Below are 17501 nucleotides of genomic sequence, written 5' to 3'. Positions count from 1 at the left end.
TCAATTCCTCAGATAGTGTGAATTTTCCCACTCAGACATATTTATCATATTTTCCCCACATGAATTCTCCCATGAGTGGATTCTTTGATGTCTGTTAAGCTGTGCTTTCTGTCTGAAGCTCTTTCTACAATGCAGACATGTGTATGGTTTTTCTCCTGTGTGAATTCTTTGGTGTTTATGGAGGCTACCCCGCTCAGTAAAGCTCTTTCCACACTCCAGTCATTTATATGGTTTGTTAGGTAAGCTCCCCGTTGGGAGAGCGAGTACATTCAGAGAAGCGTTGTTAGAGTTGTGTTGGAGAACTCACAAACCAGCAGAGAGAGACACTGCAGTTTAAATAGGCTTTTACTTTCGTGGAAATAGAAGTATCAGAGTCCATCAAACAGTCCAAGTCATACACAGATAAGTCAGTCAATCATCAATGTCTTCCAGTAAAGGGATAATCCAAATAACTTGTACTTGATGCCTCTTCACCCATCGTGGGTATAGGCGAATAACAATCCAAATAACATAGTCCAGTCATATATAATCAGTCTGGTACACAAAGTTTGTTAACAGTTGCAAAACTTACAATAGTTCAGGGCACTTCCAGCTTCCAAAAACACTCAGATCAGATCAGCCCAGCACCTAATGAACAGACAGAGAACTAACAGTCGTTCTGGCTCCCTCTTATGGCAGATTGAGGAAAACAGCAAACAATCACATTTTACAGTATGATTTAAAGAAACAGGTACAACAATGTTACATGATTTATATATTGCCAACCCAACCATTAATTATATTCCTAACATGGTTTTTCTCCTGTGTGGACTCTTTGATGTCCGTCAAGGTGTGCTCTCCGACTGAAGCTCTTTCCACACTCCAGACATTTATGTGGTTTTTCTCCTGTGTGAATCATTTGATGTCTATACAGATTTCCTCTAGTACTGAAACACTTTCCACACTCCATGCATTTATGAGGTTTTTCTCCTGTGTGGATCCTTTGATGTATATAAAGGCTGCTCCTCTGACTGAAGCTCTTTCCACACTCCAGGCATTTATGAGGTTTTTCCCCTGTGTGGAAATTTTTATGTTTATAAAGGCTGCTTCTCAAACTGAAGCTCTTTCCACACTCCATGCATTTATGAGGTTTCTCTCCTGTGTGGATCCTTTGGTGTATATAAAGGCTGCTCCTCTGATTGAAGCTCTTTCCACACTCCATGCATTTATGAGGTTTCTCTCCTGTGTGGATACTTTGATGTGTATAAAGGCTGCTCCTCCAACTGAAGCTCTTTCCACACTCCATGCATTTATGAGGTTTCTCTGCTATATGGATCCTTTGATGTATATAAAGGCTGCTCCTATGACTGAAGCTCTTTTCACATTCCAGGCATTTATGAGGTTTTTCTCCTGTGTGGATCCTTTGATGTATATAAAGGCTGCTCCTCTGACTGAAGTTCTTTCCACACTCCAGGCATTTATGAGGTTTTTCTCCTGTGTGGATCCTTTGATGTATATAAAGGCTGCTCCTCCGACTGAAGCTCTTTCCACACTCCAGGCATTTATGAGGTTTTTCTCCTGAATGGATCCTTTGATGTGTATAAAGGGTGCCCCTCTGACTGAAGCTTTTTCCACACTCCAGGCATTTATGACATTTCTCTCCTGAGTGGATCCTTTGATGTATATAAAGGCTGCTCCTCCGACTGAAGCTCTTTCCACACTCCAGACATTTATGAGGTTTTTCTCCTGAATGGATCCTTTGATGTGTATAAAGGGTGCCCCTCTGACTGAAGCTCTTTCCACAATCCAGGCATTTATGAGGTTTCTCACCTGTATGGATTCTTAGGTGCGTTCGAAGATGCTGTTTTCTCTTAAAGGATTTTTCACATTCTGGGCACTGGTATTTCTCTTCCTCCTCCTGGATCCTTTGGGAATTCCGTGGTCTTCTGAAGGACCCTCTGACCACCAGGAACTTCTTTCCTTTCTCTCCCCAATGGATCCTTTGATGTCTATAAAGGCTGCTCCTCTCACTGAAGCTCTTTCCACACTCCAGGCACTTATGAGGTTTCTCTCCTGAATGGATTCTTAGATGCCTTTGAAGATGGTTATTTGTTTTAAAGGATTTTTCACATTCTGGGCACTGATATTTCTTTCCTCCCTCCTGGATCCTTTGGGTCTTCCGGCGTCTTCGGAAGGATCTTCCGTCGTCCAGAACTGTCTTGGAGTCTGCGCCCGTTTCCTCCTCCCCGAATCCGCCTCCAGGCATCCGCCTTTCTCGGGGTCCCCCTGGGTTCATCCGTCCTGCAGCCCCAGAGCCTCCCCGCGTTTCCCCGCCGTCTCCTGGGGGAGGCGCACCAGGACCGGGGAGGGCTGCTCCGCCGGGAACGCTCTCCTCCTCCTCATCTCGGGCGGCGCTTCCTTCCTTCCCCCGCCGGGCTCCTCGGTTCTTCTGTAGGTAAGAGAGAGAGGCAGGTCACGGTGGCGTCCCTTTCCCCGCAGGGGAAGCTTAGGCCTCCGCCTCCGCCTCTCGCGGTCCCTGCGAACCCGGCCACCTTCACAAACCCGCCCCTCCAGACTAGGCCTCGGCCTCCCAATCTTGCCCGCCTCCATCAATCCCTTCAGGCTCCCCACCACCACTCCGGAGAGACCTCCCTCCCGGACTGCGATTCCCAGCATCCCCTGCGCCAAACCTGCATCATCCTGGCTCTTCTGTCGCCGATTCAGGCAGCTTCCCCGTTCTCTGTTTAGTTTCCGGAACTGGAGGCTTCCCTTTCTTTAGGTTCTTCCGGGTAGGAAAGCTGTTCCTTTGAAAGAACCGCCCCAAGCCGTCCTCCTGCCAATCACCGCCCTCTCCAGAACGGCCAATCGGCGTCCTCTTTCCTTGAACGAGTCAGAGGACGCCTGCGCGTTGCCGAGGGTTGTTATGGTTGCCAGGGGAGATGGGCGAGGGGAACCTATGAAGTTTGGGGTCCGGTCTGCTTCCCGCTGCCCGCATCCAGGTGTGTGTGTGTGGGGTGGGGCTTCTGGGTCTGTATTTCCCTTCCCTCGTCGTAATGTCTCCCCCTAACAAATGGGGTGGGGCACCCTTTCTTTAAAAGGACCGCCCCAAGAAGCCTCCAGCCAATCGCCACCGACTCTAGAGCGGCCAATCGGAGGTCTCCATTTTCAGTCAGCCAGAGAGCGCCTTGCGCAGTGCCAAGTGAGGCTGGCGTTGCAGGGGACTCCCTTTGATCTCCGCCCCCCCTTCCCGCATTCAGGCAGACGGAGGTTGGGGGGGACCCTTCCGGGGTTCTGACTTTCTCCCCATCCGGGGTCCCCCCTAGGCAAGAGGACTCCTGTTCCCCGCTTTTCCGCTTCCTCCCCCCCAAAGACCCCTTTGCAAATCTGCAGGGGGGGGGAATCCCCTCCAGGACACCCCTTAATATATCGACCCTCAACCTCTTCTGGCCTCCAGGAACCCCCCAGCTTCACTCCCCCACCCCCTCCCCAGGAAGAAGGGCCCTGGGCTGGAGGACCCCACCGCCTTGTGGGGCGTTTCCTGGTTGATGCCTCGCCCCAAAAGCTGGAGGGGATCCTGGTCCTTCTGCTCTCTTGCACTACAGCTCCTCCTCAGCTGGGAGGCGATCGTGATGGAGCCCCTTCATAAGTCTTTAAAATTAGATGTCCCCCCTCTCTCCAAAAGCTACTTTTCAGATTTGAGCTTTCTTTCCTTCTTGACTAAGACTTTTTATTTTGAATGTGTGAACTTGCTTTTTCAGGAACTGCACAACAGAGTGTTCTGACTGAATATATCTGCAACTTTCAAGAAACACACCAGCTGAGAAAGACTAATGTAGCCCATACATTTGTCCCTTGTGGAATATTTCTAGAATTTCTGTTGTTTAAACTTCTCGAGCAATCAGTGTATTTTATCCTTTCATCATTTCTTTACTGACACTGAATGTATGTACCATTTGACAACCCATCCTTAATAAATGTTTTTGCTTTGCTTTTGCTGGATTATTTGATGGTCTGTATTTTCAGGTGGACAAAGAAGCCCCTTTGCTTCTGTCAAAGTCTCTCAAATTCAGGTAATCAAGTTCTATAGTAAACTTGGACTCTAAATTTGGAGATTAAGACTTGATTTAAAATGATCAATAATTAAAAGTAACAGGAAAAAGGGCTGGGTGTTCTCATTTTCTCCCTGCTTCCCTCTAATTAGTGGCCAAATGGGCATTTCTGCTCTTGCAATACAACTCTGATAAATTGACAAGTGGTTACCAAAGCTCACCTGCTCCACCTTTTCTACACACACCATTGTCAGGCAAATGTCTGGTAGATGACCAAACCATTTACTAAAGCTGCTCATTCCTCATCTTTTTGCACATAAGGCAGATTGTTGGAGGTAGACTGCCTCTGTCAAGGGAAGCTCCACTCATTAACGTAGCTCTGGATGAACTTAGCAATAGCAATAGTTAGGCTTATATACCGCTTCATAGGGCTTTCAGCCCTCTCTAAGCGGTTTACAGAGTCAGCATATTGCCCCCAACAACAATCTGGGTCCTCATTTTACCCACCTCGGAAGGATGGAAGGCTGAGTCAACCTTGAGCCTGGTGGGATTTGAACAGCCAAACTGCTGAACTGCAGTGCTGCATTTAACCTCTCTGTAATCTGGCGAAAAAGGCCCCTAACCTATGGGGTGCCGCAGGGTTCGGTTCTGTCCCCCCTGCTATTTAACATATACATGAAACCGCTGGGCGAGATCATTCGGAGGCACGGGATTAAGTACCATCAATATGCGGACGATACGCAGTTGTATCTGTCCGCCCCGTGCCAACTCAATGAAGCGGTGGACGTGATGAACCGGGGCCTTGAGGCTGTTAAAGACTGGATGAGAGCTAACAAACTGGTACTCAACCCGGAAAAGACCGAATGGCTGTTGTGTTTTCCTCCCAAAAATTTGGCTAACGTTCCATCAATCAGGCTGGGGGGGCAAAATTTATTCCCCTCAGATAGGGTCCGCAACTTGGGAGTCCTCCTGGATCCACAGCTGAGTTTTGACCACCACTTGTCGGCTGTGACCAGGGGGGCATTTGCCCAGGTTCGCCTGGTGCGCCAGTTGCGGCCCTACCTGAACCGGGAGGCTCTCACAACAGTCACTCGAGCCCTTGTGATCTCTAGGCTGGAATACTGCAATTTGCTCTACATGGGGCTGCCCTTGAAGAGCATCCGGCGACTTCAGCTAGTCCAGAACGCGGCCGCGCGAGTGATCATGGGCGCACCACGGTTCACCCATATAACACCAATCCTCCGTGAGCTGCGCTGGCTACCTGTTGATCGTCGGGTGCACTTCAAGGTCTTACTTACCACCTATAAAGCGCTCCATGGTAGTGGATCTGACTATTTGAGAGACCGCCTCCTGCCAATTACCTCCCTGCGTCCCATCAGATCGCACAGAGTAGGCCTCCTCCGAATTCCATCCGCCAGTCAGTGCCGACTGGCGACTACGCGGAGGAGAGCCTTCTCAGTTGCAGCTCCGACATTATGGAACAACCTCCCCGTGGAGATCCGTACCCTCACCACAGTCCAGGCCTTCCGCACAGCCCTCAAGATCTGGCTATCCCGTCAGGCCTGGGGATAGGATTACTCTCACCCCGCCCGAATGTTGAGTGAATGTTGTGTTTTTATGGTTAATTTTCTTTTAATCACGATTCTTTTCTTTTTAAGTCTCGTCTTGTACTCCCTTCCCTTCATTGTTGTAAGCCGCCCTGAGTCCCCTCAGGGAAAAGGGCGGCATATAAATCCCCAATAAAATCCTAAAATCCTAAACCACTGCACCACCTCGGCTCTTCCCATTGCATTTCCTTTGTATTGCCATCCTGCTTTACATTTTGTTCCATTATCCCAGGTGAGCTCCTTTCAGTCTTTCTGCTTAGGTGAGAACCCTTTTTGTGAATCCCAAAGTAATACAGCCATCCAGGAAGGGGAGGGGAATCCTGTCTCCCTTGAACAATTTCTGCCAAAAGAAAATAATGCATAGCTTAATTATTCTGAAACCCCAAGGCACAGGATCATCTTTTGGCCAAGTTCCAAATGTTGAAGGATTCAGCAGTTAAAGAAACCCAGAAAGAATCCAACTTGGATCCTATCAAAATTACATGATTTCCTGCTTCCTTTTTCCCACAATGTGTTGGAAAAAGAGGAAATTTACTAGCAGGAACAATTGGCAGAAGATTCTCCTCCTTAGGTCCTTTTAGCTGGAGACGATCTCCTTTTGTGCATTAATTCTGAATTCTTATATCCAGGAAGAAGAATGTTCCTGTATCAAAGAGAGACCATTTAGTTGCTATTTAAAAACACAGTTGTGAGTCACATAGAGTGAGTTTATTTATTCATTTGGATCCTGCCTTTATTATTTCTGCAACTAAGGTGGAGAAGATATGCAATAAAAGAAAGGAGAATATTTGTAGCTCAGGGTTGGACTGCGGGGTCTTTGGAGCTCTCTCCCTCATTTCTTCCCCCAACAACAACCGTATGAGATGGTACGGAGGGTGATATAGGACATCTATGAGCTGATGTTCAAAGCTCTCTATATCTCTCTATATGATGGTGTTGCATCCAAAGCATTTCACTATCAGGACTCCAGGATGATAAGCCACCTTGGAAATAGTTTTTGGATTTGTGTCCCATGAAAGAGAAACTAGGATCCTCTCAGAGAAGTTTCAAAGTGGTTTTGACATGGCGAGATCCTCCCAGCAGATGCTCCCCTTGGAGATCGGCTGCTCAAAGGGGCTGCAATAGATTGGAGTCACTACTAGATCAAAAAGATTTTCCACTCAGAATCCATGAGGAAAATCTGGGTTTGCTTGTAGAGCCACTTTCCCTTTCATTTGGAGCTCCTTGGGGGGGGGGAGGTTGGGGGGGATAGCCTCCTCTCCCCCTCTATCTTCGCTATAATTGTCATGGACTAAATCACTTCCCATCTCCACAGCCAGTCTCTCGGTAGGGGCGGGGTCAGCATCATGCGGAGCCTCCATCCCAATGGCTGCCTTACTTCCCCAAGGCATAGCAATTTTTCTTACCTTGGCTTCTTCAATGAAAAATACCTCTCCGAACTGTTGCATGTAATTCCACCGCAGCCTGAGGAGGGACCAGAAATCAGACCTCTCCTCTGTTCTATGGAGGTCCGCTTCCTTTCCAGGGTCACGGCTGGAATGTTTATTTTTCCAAGCCTCTGCAAACCTCCCCCCGGTTGCTGCCTTGCTGGGACATGTTCCAGGGGGTGGGGGGGTAGGAATTGGGTGCACTCCCCTCAGAAATTATCAGCTCCAGGATAAGTGTGTGTCTGACACCTCACTTAATGTCAGAGCTGCTTCACTCAGTAACCAAGAAAAGAAACCACTCAACTCCATTTTGCAGAATTAAGAGTACTTTTACTGGTCATGAGTAGATAGTAGCTAAGCTAAGTGAGGTCTGAGGCAAAAGCGCGCGTAATCATAGATATCAATATGTGACCCAACCCTCTCCCCCTGGTAACCTTAGTCCATAGTCCAATCAGTACACCCCAGAGGTGTCATGTGGGAGACATCTTCAAAAAGCATCAGTAGGCTGGTATGCCGGACAGTTGGTCTGGGCGGCAAATCCTTTATCTGCAGCATGCGCAGTAGATGGTGAGAACACCTCCCTTTTCACAGTCACTTCTGTGCTGACACTTCCCCACCCACACAATGCCCCCCCTCCCCATTTCAATGGCAGCCGAAAGCAAGCAGCAAAACAGAGGCTGACATTATCATTGTAGAAAGGCTACCTATTAGCACAGAGAGTGGGTGGCTGCTCCAAATGTTAGGGTAGCGAGGTTAGTTACGTTTCACACTAAGTGTCCTCAATGGTCCCAATAAAGAATATAGCAATAGTTGGGTTACTACTTACGTAATAATTGTACCTATGTTTACTGTGGTTTCAGGTCCACCTTTCTTCTGGGGGAGGGGTCAGCATGTCAAGACTGACTAGCACTGTTACCTATATTCTGCTTCACTCCTACCTGGATGAAGAAAATGGAGGAAGTGGGATGGAATGCACCGTTTGGGAGTAATGGCATCCAACCATTGTCGATTCCTGTGAGAAATTACTCCCATCGCAAGGACATCCCAACCAGATTTCCCAGCATGGCTGGTTTCTTCCCATAACAAATTGAACAAAAGTTGTTGAGGGACATAATGGAGCGTGGGTGGCCCATGGGGAAAGGGGGAATGAACTATGCCAAAAGTAGGGCTACCCCTTTACCAAATAATCTCAATTTACTGTGAAATCAGTTGAAACTGATGCAGGGCGTAAATTTTGATTCACAAGTAAACTTTCTTCTAACCGAAACAAATTAAAATGGCAGGGAGAGAATGACTGCATGCAGCCTGTGTTGATTTTAAATCGACATTTGATTCCATCTTGAGAGAAATCATTAAGAGGAACTTGGAAAATAATGTACAAAGGGTGTTTCTCATTCAGCAATTGGATGAAATGTGCTAACCATCCTTTTCAGAAAAGTCTTCCAGGGCTGTATTTTGACCTCCACCTTCTTTAAGGAGCAGTTCCACTCCTCAACAGGTCAACTGACCATCTCCTACTTAAACCTGCCTCTATCCCTGGGCCACAACGTACCTCTCATCCTAAAGGCTGAGAATATGGCTTAGATCTCATAAAGCTTTGTCGGCCTTAAAGTTTGTAAGGACTTGCCTTGTCTCTCCACTCAAGAAACTAGAACTCTTGAAACGCTTGGCATTTCAAAAGGAACCTATTGAGAAAGGGACAGCAAGACAAAGAAAGCAGGATCTGCTGATTCCCATGCAATTCCTTCAGGGTAAAACAGCTAGAGACCCCTCCACTCAGTCCGGTGTAGGAGAAGCCAATCCATGGGTGTGGTTTTGAGAACTGTAGGCTGAGAAAGTGATAAGAAGTTGTCCTCCGGCATTGCTTGCTGAAGGGTCCAGTGCTGAGCCATAACAGATGGCCCTCAATTGCATCCCTCCCCACTTTCATTCCCAAGAAGGAACATCTCAGTACAGGATAAGCAGGAAAAGGGGTATAAAGTGAGGAATGCACCAAGTTCTCCCCCGCCCACAACCAGAATAGGCATCTATGAGACCTGAGAATCCCTTGTAGCAGTTTCTGCTGGAAGACAACAGGATCATTGAGAAAATCCAATTGTCTTACATGACACTGATTTTTGGAAAACCCATATAGATTATATCAAGCAATGACGGGAAGAAACTTTCACACCCACAATAAAGGCCAATTAGCGGGGGGCGGAGCCTGGATGCCATGACGAGACGACGTGTGATTTCAAAGCTCTGATATCGCACTCGATACTTTTATTTCTGGGAGGTTCTAACGGACCTAAATCATCCCGAAGAGATGGTGAACAGGAAGATTACATCTTGCTGATCTCGGGGATATCGCAAAATCTCCGATAAAAGCAGGTTTAAAGTCTTCGTCTGGCAGTAAAAATTCCAGTCTTTTAAGGCTGACAAAGTCAGGGCAATTTGAAGGAGAAGTTTTTTAGCTGGTAAGAAACTTTTATTGTTTAAAGAAAAACGGACTGCCTAAAAATTTTTAAAACCAATTTAAATTAAAGAATAGAAGAACTTAGCGGCAATTTTGATCTTTCTAATGGTTTTGGACAGTGGTTATCTTATTTTTTAAATGTTATTCACATGGATTGATTCTAAGTAAATCTTTTCAAATGGATAGATTACTCCAACATTTCTTCTGACTCTCTGTAAGCTAATTGACTACAATTTGACTGTTTACATCTTGACACTTTTATTGCTTGGCTGTTCTGGCTTAAGATCTGATAAGATTGTACAGCTGTTCCCTTTGTAGTCTGCTTTCACTTGCGAATGTTTCAGAGCTTTTAAGGAAAAATACAACTGCGTATAAACACGGCGTCTCTCCAAGCGTCTCTCCAAGCGATACTTTCAGCTTTGAAGAGGGTGTTTGATAAAGAGGATAGAATTAAGAGAAAATTGGATTATTTGGTGTTTTGGCAACAAATTGTGAGGAAAAAACTGAGGATGTTTATCAAATACAAAATAAGATGGAAATTCAAAAAATTGAAATGGAAAACGGAGATAAAGAATTTGAGCTTGTTGATATTCGTGACAATTGGTTTATTTCTGAGGGAGGAAAGAATGGAATATTTGAAGACGGGTTAAATGGAGAGAAAATTTACTTCAAAGGACAGGGCATAGAAGGAGAAGAAAATATCAAAGAATTTATGGACTATGAAATACTATTTGCAAAACATTTGATACCACTGCTGAGAATTAAAGACAAGCTGATAAAGGAAACAAAAGGAGGGTGTCAACATTATATAAGAGATACCACAAACAAGAAGGTGCAAAGATTTCTTCGTATGGACTCGTTCAAAAAGATGTTTGGAGAATTGGATCCACAAATGGCAGCAGATATAAGACTGTTCTGTTATTGGAGAGATACAGTTTGATAGATGGAAGAGTATAATTCAAAATTAGCTAAACTTAGTTAAATCCATTGGTAATAGGTATAGTTAAATAAAAACTGATAACGATAGTAATGTATACAATGTTGAGCTGTTATGATAAGTAATAACTGGATATGAGAAGGGAAGGTTAGAAATATTTTTGGACTATATATAAAGATTATGAATAACAATAATTATAATAAAAAAACAAAACTATATACAGTTACATTTTAACTGTATAGGGGGAAAATGCTATGATATAGGATATAGTTAAATAAAGAAAGGATCATGATAATAAACTATATACATGGAGGATTAGAAAACTTTGGTATTAAATATTATGGATGTTTAGCTAAAACAGGATATGACGATTTAATGTTAATGGAGGATTTTATAAATAAGTAAATGAAATGCCAGCATGTGGTTATGGGTTGAATCTTGGTATACTTAAGGATGAAGGACTGCAGTCAAATAAAAGTGGATGATGTTAATATAGTAAATTTTTGAGTTAAGATATTTGAATTAATATCAATTATATTTGGAGCTTGGAGAGATACCTGACTCCCTTGCCCACAATCCGACAAAGTCCTTGGTCGCTGCTTGGAATACAGTGGCGGCTAAGGCACTAAATCGGATTGTGCCTTTGCGGCCTCTAAGTGGCAGTGGATCCGGGAGGGCTCCTTGGTTTACCGAGGAACTCCGGGAGATGAAGCGCCAAAAGAGAAGCCTAGAGCGACGCTGGAGGGCTAGTAACTCCGAATCCGACTGAACACAACTAAGAGCCTTTATTAGGACTTATTTAGTGGCGATACGGGCAGCAAAATGTATTCATTTTCCCGCTCTTATTGCGTCCGCAGAATCTCGCACGGCCGCCCTGTTTAGGATAACCCGCTCCCTCCTGAAAGGGAGGGATGCGGGGGAACCCTTACAGGGAAGGGCAGAGGAACTTGCTCAGTTTCTGTCGGACAAAGTCACTCAGATTCGGACAGACCTGGACTCCACTTGGTCAGTACCAGCGGAGATGCCGAGGGAGGGCCTTGATCAGATTTCTTGGAGTGAGTTCCAGCTTGTCACCCATGAGGAAGTGGACAAGGTCATGGGAGCGATGAGTGCCTCCATCTGCTTGCTGGACCCGTGTCCCTCCTGGCTGGTCTCGACCAGCAGGGAGGTAACACGAGGCTGGCTCCAGAGGATCGTGAACACCTCTCTGCAGGAGGGATATTTCCCGCAACCTTTGAAGGAAGCGGTGGTAAGACCCCTTCTTAAGAAACCTTCTCTGGACCCAGCTATCCTTAAAAACTATCGCCAGTCTCCAACCTCCCTTTTTTAGGGAAGGTTGTCGAGAAGGTGGTGGCCTTTCAACTCCGATGGACTTTGGATGAAGCAGATTATCTAGATCCCTTTCAGTCGGGTTTCAGGCCTGGTTACTGCACCGAAACTGCTTTGATCGCGCTGACCGATAATCTCTGGCAGGCCAGTGATAGAGGACATTCCTCTATCCTGGTGCTCCTTGACCTCTCAGCGGCCTTCGATACCATCGACCATGGTATCCTTCTGCGACGGTTGAGGAGGTGGGAGTGGGAGGCACCGTTTTACAGTGGTTCTCCTATTACCTCTCGGGCAGGTTGCAGTCAGTGTTGGTTGGAGGACAGAGGTCGACCCCTAGGCCCCTTAAATATGGGGTGCCGTAGAGCTCGGTCTTGTCCCCCCTCCTATTTAATATCTACATGAAGCCACTGGGTGAGATCATTTGCCGGCATGGGATTAAATACCATCAATATGCAGACGATACCCAGCTGTATCTCTCTGCCCCGTGCCAATTCAGTGTAGCGGTAGAAGTGATGTGCCAGTGCCTGGAGGCTGTCAGGGCCTGGATGAGAGTGAACAAGCTTGCGCTCAATCCTGACAAGACCGAGTGGCTATGGATGTTGCCCCACAAGGACAGGCCAGATATTCCATCTTTAAGCCTGGGGAGTGATATTTTACACCCCTCAGAGAGGGTCCGCAACTTGGGTGTCCTCCTGGACTCACAGCTGACACTAGAGCAATGTTCCCTCTAATTTTTTTTCAGGGTGAGCGGAAAAGTATAGTGTTTGAGCGGCACAGTTTCATGCCTGAGCACCTAAGAGAGCCACAGTTTGAACTTCTGTCTCGTCTGCTGGACATTTGCGCAACATTCCAAGCGTCAAGCGCCAATTGCGAGCGAGGTTTCAGCCTGATGAATGCCAGGCATGAAAATGTGCTACTCAAACACTATACTTTTCCGCTCACCCTGAAAAAAAAAAGACTTCTGCTCAGCTTTTAGATCATTAGACTGGCTAGAGAGAGACATGGCACCAACAGGTCCTGGGTCCTGGCATTTTGCAGGCAACCTGTCCTCTCACATTCCTTTGGAATGCAACCCATCACATGTGAATTAGATTTTGCCAATTATCCTATTAAAAGATAATCCTATTATTCTAAAATATGACTAACTCGATATTAAAAATGTAAATATTTAATGCTGATAAATAATAGCAGTAATTGTTATTTAGTATGATTAAAATCAGTATTGATATATCAATATATCTATCAAAATTGACAATAAACACTAAAATAACAATACAAATATATAATGTGGAATATAAATGTAATAAATATAATATATAAATACAACATAAATGTAATAAAATAATTCATCATGAAACTCTCCCCCTTTAAAGTAATAAGATCAATTAAATAGTCTAGCAAGTTTGGACAATATGCTATATGTTATGTTACTTAAGAATATATATGCCTCAGAATCAGATACAACATCCACATCATTTCCAACTGAGTCAATAAAATCATATGCCATGCCAAAACTATTTTAAATAAAGATATGAAATTAATCAAGTATTGCATTTATTTTTCAAAATGAATGTACAATTTTTTTTATTATTTAAGTTTTGTACCCTATCTTTTCTAACTAACGTTAACTTTAAAAAGATGTTACATCAGACTACAATACAAGTAATTAAATGAAGACTAAAATAAGTGTTTTGGCATATTGAGCTTTTTATATTTCTTTCTAATATTTCTTCCTTAGTTGAGAACTTCCTCCTCAGCTTACTTACGCATTAACTGTTTGTTGCTTTTATGGTTTATTCATTCACTGCTCCATCTTCAGTTTTTTTCACAGGGGGCAGGGTTTCCTTCCTTCCTTCCCTCCACTCCTTTGGCCACCAATTTTGATCAAACTCTCTCTCTCTCTCTCTCTCTCTCTCTCTCTCTCTCTCTCTCTCTCTCTCTCTCTCTCTCTCACACACACACACACACACACACACACACACACACAGAGAGAGACGTGTTCTTTGGGTGGGGGTTGAATTACTCTGCCTCACTGCGCAAAGTCGGCTCAGCATGTGTTCGGCCCCTGCTTACGCTGAATCAAATCTGCAGCCGGCGGGACCATTTCAAAGCTGCCAGTCCTCTTGGTCCTTCTCCTTCACCGGCAAAGCAGCGGCGGTGGTGCCTCCCCCTTCGCTCGGAGCACCTCAGCTGGGCTCTGGGTTATCCCTGCCATCGCCTCCACCTCCGCCGCTTTCCTACTAGCTCCCGCGGCCTCAAAAGCACGGCAGAGGAGGAAGGGGGAGGGATAACGCGGGGGCCAGCTCAGGTGCTCCGCGTGGAGAGAGAGGCACCACTGCGGGAGCTTTGCTGGTGAAGGAGAAGAAGCAAGAGGACTGGCGGCTCATCAAAACAAGTCTGGGGAGGTCCTTTGCAAGCGGCCAGTTCTAGCTGCCTGCAAAGGACTTCTCCACGTTTGCTTTGGTAGAAAGCTCTGCGCGGCAGTTAGAAAGCTCTGCGCGGAGGTTTCTAGCGACGTGCGCGGCCGCGCACGCGCGCACCTTAGAGGGAACAGTGGTTGGGGGGGAAGGGACGAGCAGGAAGGGCGGACAGGCCGCACAGGAGGAGCCGCGGAGGGCGAAGGGAGCGGATGGGAAGAGCAATAAGCGGAGGGGTGGAGCCAAAGGGGGAGGATAACAGAGGCCGAGCGACCAGAGCGGTACGCCAGTAAGGAGCGAGGGGCGGAGTCTCAAAGCGGGCACCGCCAATGGGATGGCGTAGAAGGCGCCGCATGCAAATATGCACGGGCCCTGAAGAGAAAGTTTTCTTCCCAGGTTACGCAATCGGAGAAACATACGGCGGCGACAAGGGAGGAGAGGAGGAGGCCCCGCCCACAGTGGCGCTATCGGAGCAGCGACGGAAAAACATCTGCTGTTAGGAGACGGAAGTCACCGGTTGCAGGTAGGGCGCGGGGAATGCTGGGAGTAGCAGGCAGTGGGAGGCGTAGGCTTCGGGCCGGGCCTCCCCTGCGGGGAAAGGGATGCAGCCATCACCCGCCTCTCTCTCTCCCCAGCAGGAGGACGGAGGAGCCCGGCGGGGGACGGAATGAAAGAAGCGCTGCCCGAGAGAAGGAGGAGAGCGGGCCGCACAGAGCAGTCCTGCCCGGTCCTGGCGCGGCATCTCCAGGAGAAGGAGGGAAAAGGCGGAGAGACTCCGGGGCTGCAGAAGGGATGAACCCAGGGGGACCCCGGGATAGGCGGCTGGCTAGATGGAGATGCGAGGTGGAGGAAGCGCGGGAAGACCCCGTCCTGGAGGGCGCAGAGTCCTTTGGAAGACCCAGGAATCCCCACATGATCCAGGAGGAACGAAGGAAATATCAATGCAAAGAATGTAAAAAATCCTTCAACAACAATGGACATCTTCAGAGCCATCTAAAGGTCCATTCAGGAGAGAAACCATTTAAATGCATGGAGTGTGGAAAGAGCTTCAGTCAGAGGAGCCATCTTTATAGACATCAAAGGATCCACACAGGAGAAAAACTTCATAAATGCCTGGAGTGTGGAAAGTGCTTCAGTGAGAGGAGCAGCCTTTATACACATCAAAGGAGCTACTCAGGAGAAAAAACTTATAAATGTCTGGAATGTGGAAAGAGCTTCAGTCAGAGGAGCAACCTTTATACACATCAAAGGATCCACACAGGAGAAAAACCACATAAATGCCTGGAGTGTGGAAAGGGCTTCAGTCAGAGGAACCACCTTTATTCACATCAAAGGATCAATTGGGGAAAGAAACCCAATATATGCCTGGGAGGCAGAGCGTCCTTCCTAAAACATGCCAATCCCCAAAGGATCCAGGACGAAAGAAGGAAATATCAATGCCACGAATGTGAAAAATCCTTTAAAAATAATGGACATCTTCATAGCCATCTAAAGGTCCATTCAGGAGAAAAATCTCATAAGTGCATGGAGTGTGGAAAGAGCTTCAGTGAGATGAGCAACCTTAATAAACATCAAAGGATCCACACAGGAGAAAAATCTCATAAATGCCTGGAGTGTGGAAAGAGCTTCAGTCAGAGGGGCAGCCTTTATACACATCAAAGGATCCACACAGGAGAGAAACCTCATAAATGCCTGGAGTGTGGAAAGAGCTTCAGTCAGAGGAGCCACCTTTATATACATCAAAGGATCCACTCAGGAGAAAAACCGCATAAGTGCCTGGAGTGTGGAAAAAGCTTCGGTCATAAGGGCAACCTTTATCAACATCAAATGATCCACACAGGAGAAAAATCTCATGAATGCATGGAGTGTGGAAAAAGCTTCTATCAGAAGGGCAACCTTTATATACATCAAAGGATCCACTCAGGAGAAAAACCTCACAAATGCCTGGAGTGTGGAAAGAGCTTCAGTGAGCGGAGCAACCTTAATAAGCATAAAAGGATACACACAGGAGAAAAACCTCATAAATGCCTGGAGTGTGGAAAGAGCTTCAGTCAGAGGAGCCACATTTATTCACATCAAAGGATCCACTCAGGAGAAAAACCTCATAAGTGCCTGGAGTGTGGAAAGAGCTTCAGTCATAAGAGCAACCTTTATCAACATCAAATGATCCACACAGGAGAAAAACCTCATAAATGCCTGGAGTGTGGAAAGAGCTTCAGTCAGAGGAGCAACCTTTATAGGCATCAAAGGATCCATTCAGGAGAAAAACCCTAAAAATGCCTGTAGTGTGGAAAGAGCTTCACTAGTGCTCCACACCTCCGTCAACATCAAATAATCAACACAGGAGAAAAACCACATAAATGCCTCGAATGTTGAAAGTGTTTCAGTCGGAGAGTATATCTGTATGAACATCAAAGAATCCACTCAGGAGACAAACCATATGAATGTCGAGTGTGGAACGTGCTTCATTCAGAGATGAAACCTTTGCATATATCAAAAAATCCACTCAGGAGAGCAAACATGTCATTGTAAAGAATCTGGAAAGAACTTTGGTTGGAGAGGAAACCTTGACACACATCAAAGAATCCACCCTGGAGAGAAAACCTATAATCACCCTAAAAGTGTGTTTTCACCAAAATAAGGCCTAGTGATTATTTGGGCCCCCAAAAGTTAATAAAGTCAGGTGTCATTATAGGGGAATGTGGATATTGAGCCTGCAATTTAGCGTGTTGGCTATTCCTACCCTCTTAGTATTATCTGCAAATTTGATGTGTCCCCCATCTAGTCCCTCATTTAAGTCATTTATGAAGATATTGAAAAGTCCTCTGCCCAAGACGGAATCTTGTGGTACCCCACTGCTTCCTTCCCTCCCTGTACATATAGTACCATTAAGGACCACCCTTAAGTAGTTTGTCAGCCGGTTAAAAATCAATCCATCCAACACAGTCATGAATTTCATCCCACAATGTTTCAGTAATAGCAACTATATCATACGTTACCTTTGTGCATTAGTGTTTCAGCCTCTCCCTGTCTATTGAGCATTCATATATAGGGATTAGAGTCCTCTTTGCATCTTGGCAGAATTCAAGTGTCAGGCCTGCCCCAACCTGGTCCCTTAGGAAAGGAAGACCCTCGACCCTCTATGTGAGTTTTCTAAAGGTGGGTACCATCCCCAGATATCTGGAACTCTTGTCAGTTGGATTCTCTGAATAGTCCCCCTGTCTTCCAGCAGAAACTGCTACAAGGGACTCTCTGCTAGGTCTCATAGATCCCTATCGGACACTGCCGTTCTGGTTTAGGG

At 46.1% G+C, this 17501-nt stretch overlaps 2 protein-coding genes and 2 long non-coding RNA genes across 4 annotated transcripts; 3 read left to right on the top strand and 1 right to left on the bottom strand.

Moving 5' to 3' along the window:
• Positions 1 to 64: 64 nt before the first annotated feature.
• LOC148048533 (uncharacterized) lies at positions 65 to 2881 on the bottom strand. The gene is made up of 2 exons (XM_087704545.1): positions 2670 to 2881; positions 65 to 2428 (listed from the first exon to the last, which is right to left on the bottom strand). The coding sequence occupies exons 1-2, from the start codon at positions 2676 to 2678 to the stop codon at positions 785 to 787; spliced, it is 1653 nt and encodes a 550-aa protein (XP_087560671.1). The 5' UTR covers positions 2679 to 2881; the 3' UTR covers positions 65 to 784.
• Positions 2783 to 3978, top strand: LOC148048532 (uncharacterized). The gene is made up of 2 exons (XR_015695469.1): positions 2783 to 2978; positions 3738 to 3978. It is a non-coding gene; the product is annotated as an uncharacterized LOC148048532 (long non-coding RNA).
• A 246-nt stretch (positions 3979 to 4224) lies between these two features.
• LOC148048531 (uncharacterized) lies at positions 4225 to 8357 on the top strand. Its single transcript, XR_015695475.1, has 2 exons — positions 4225 to 4293; positions 7923 to 8357. It is a non-coding gene; the product is annotated as an uncharacterized LOC148048531 (long non-coding RNA).
• Positions 8358 to 14593: 6236 nt separating this feature from the next.
• LOC106554090 (uncharacterized) lies at positions 14594 to 16900 on the top strand. The gene is made up of 2 exons (XM_087704548.1): positions 14594 to 14723; positions 14836 to 16900. The coding sequence occupies exon 2, from the start codon at positions 14993 to 14995 to the stop codon at positions 16472 to 16474; it is 1482 nt and encodes a 493-aa protein (XP_087560674.1). The 5' UTR covers positions 14594 to 14723; positions 14836 to 14992; the 3' UTR covers positions 16475 to 16900.
• The last annotated feature ends 601 nt before the right edge of the window (positions 16901 to 17501 follow it).

Source organism: Thamnophis sirtalis, unplaced genomic scaffold, assembly GCF_051295495.1.
Source record: "Thamnophis sirtalis isolate CommonGarterSnake01/CBP01778 unplaced genomic scaffold, rThaSir2_p1.2 scaffold_2, whole genome shotgun sequence".
Classification (NCBI taxonomy): domain Eukaryota; kingdom Metazoa; phylum Chordata; class Lepidosauria; order Squamata; family Natricidae; genus Thamnophis; species Thamnophis sirtalis.
The sequence above is the reverse complement of the archived record's forward strand: the minus strand, read 5'-3'. Positions and strand labels throughout refer to the sequence as shown.

Excerpts from the sequence above, each read along its gene's own strand:
- LOC106554090 (XM_087704548.1), top strand. The coding sequence starts at position 14,993 with ATGAACCCAGGGGGACCCCGGGATAGGCGGCTGGCTAGATGGAGATGC.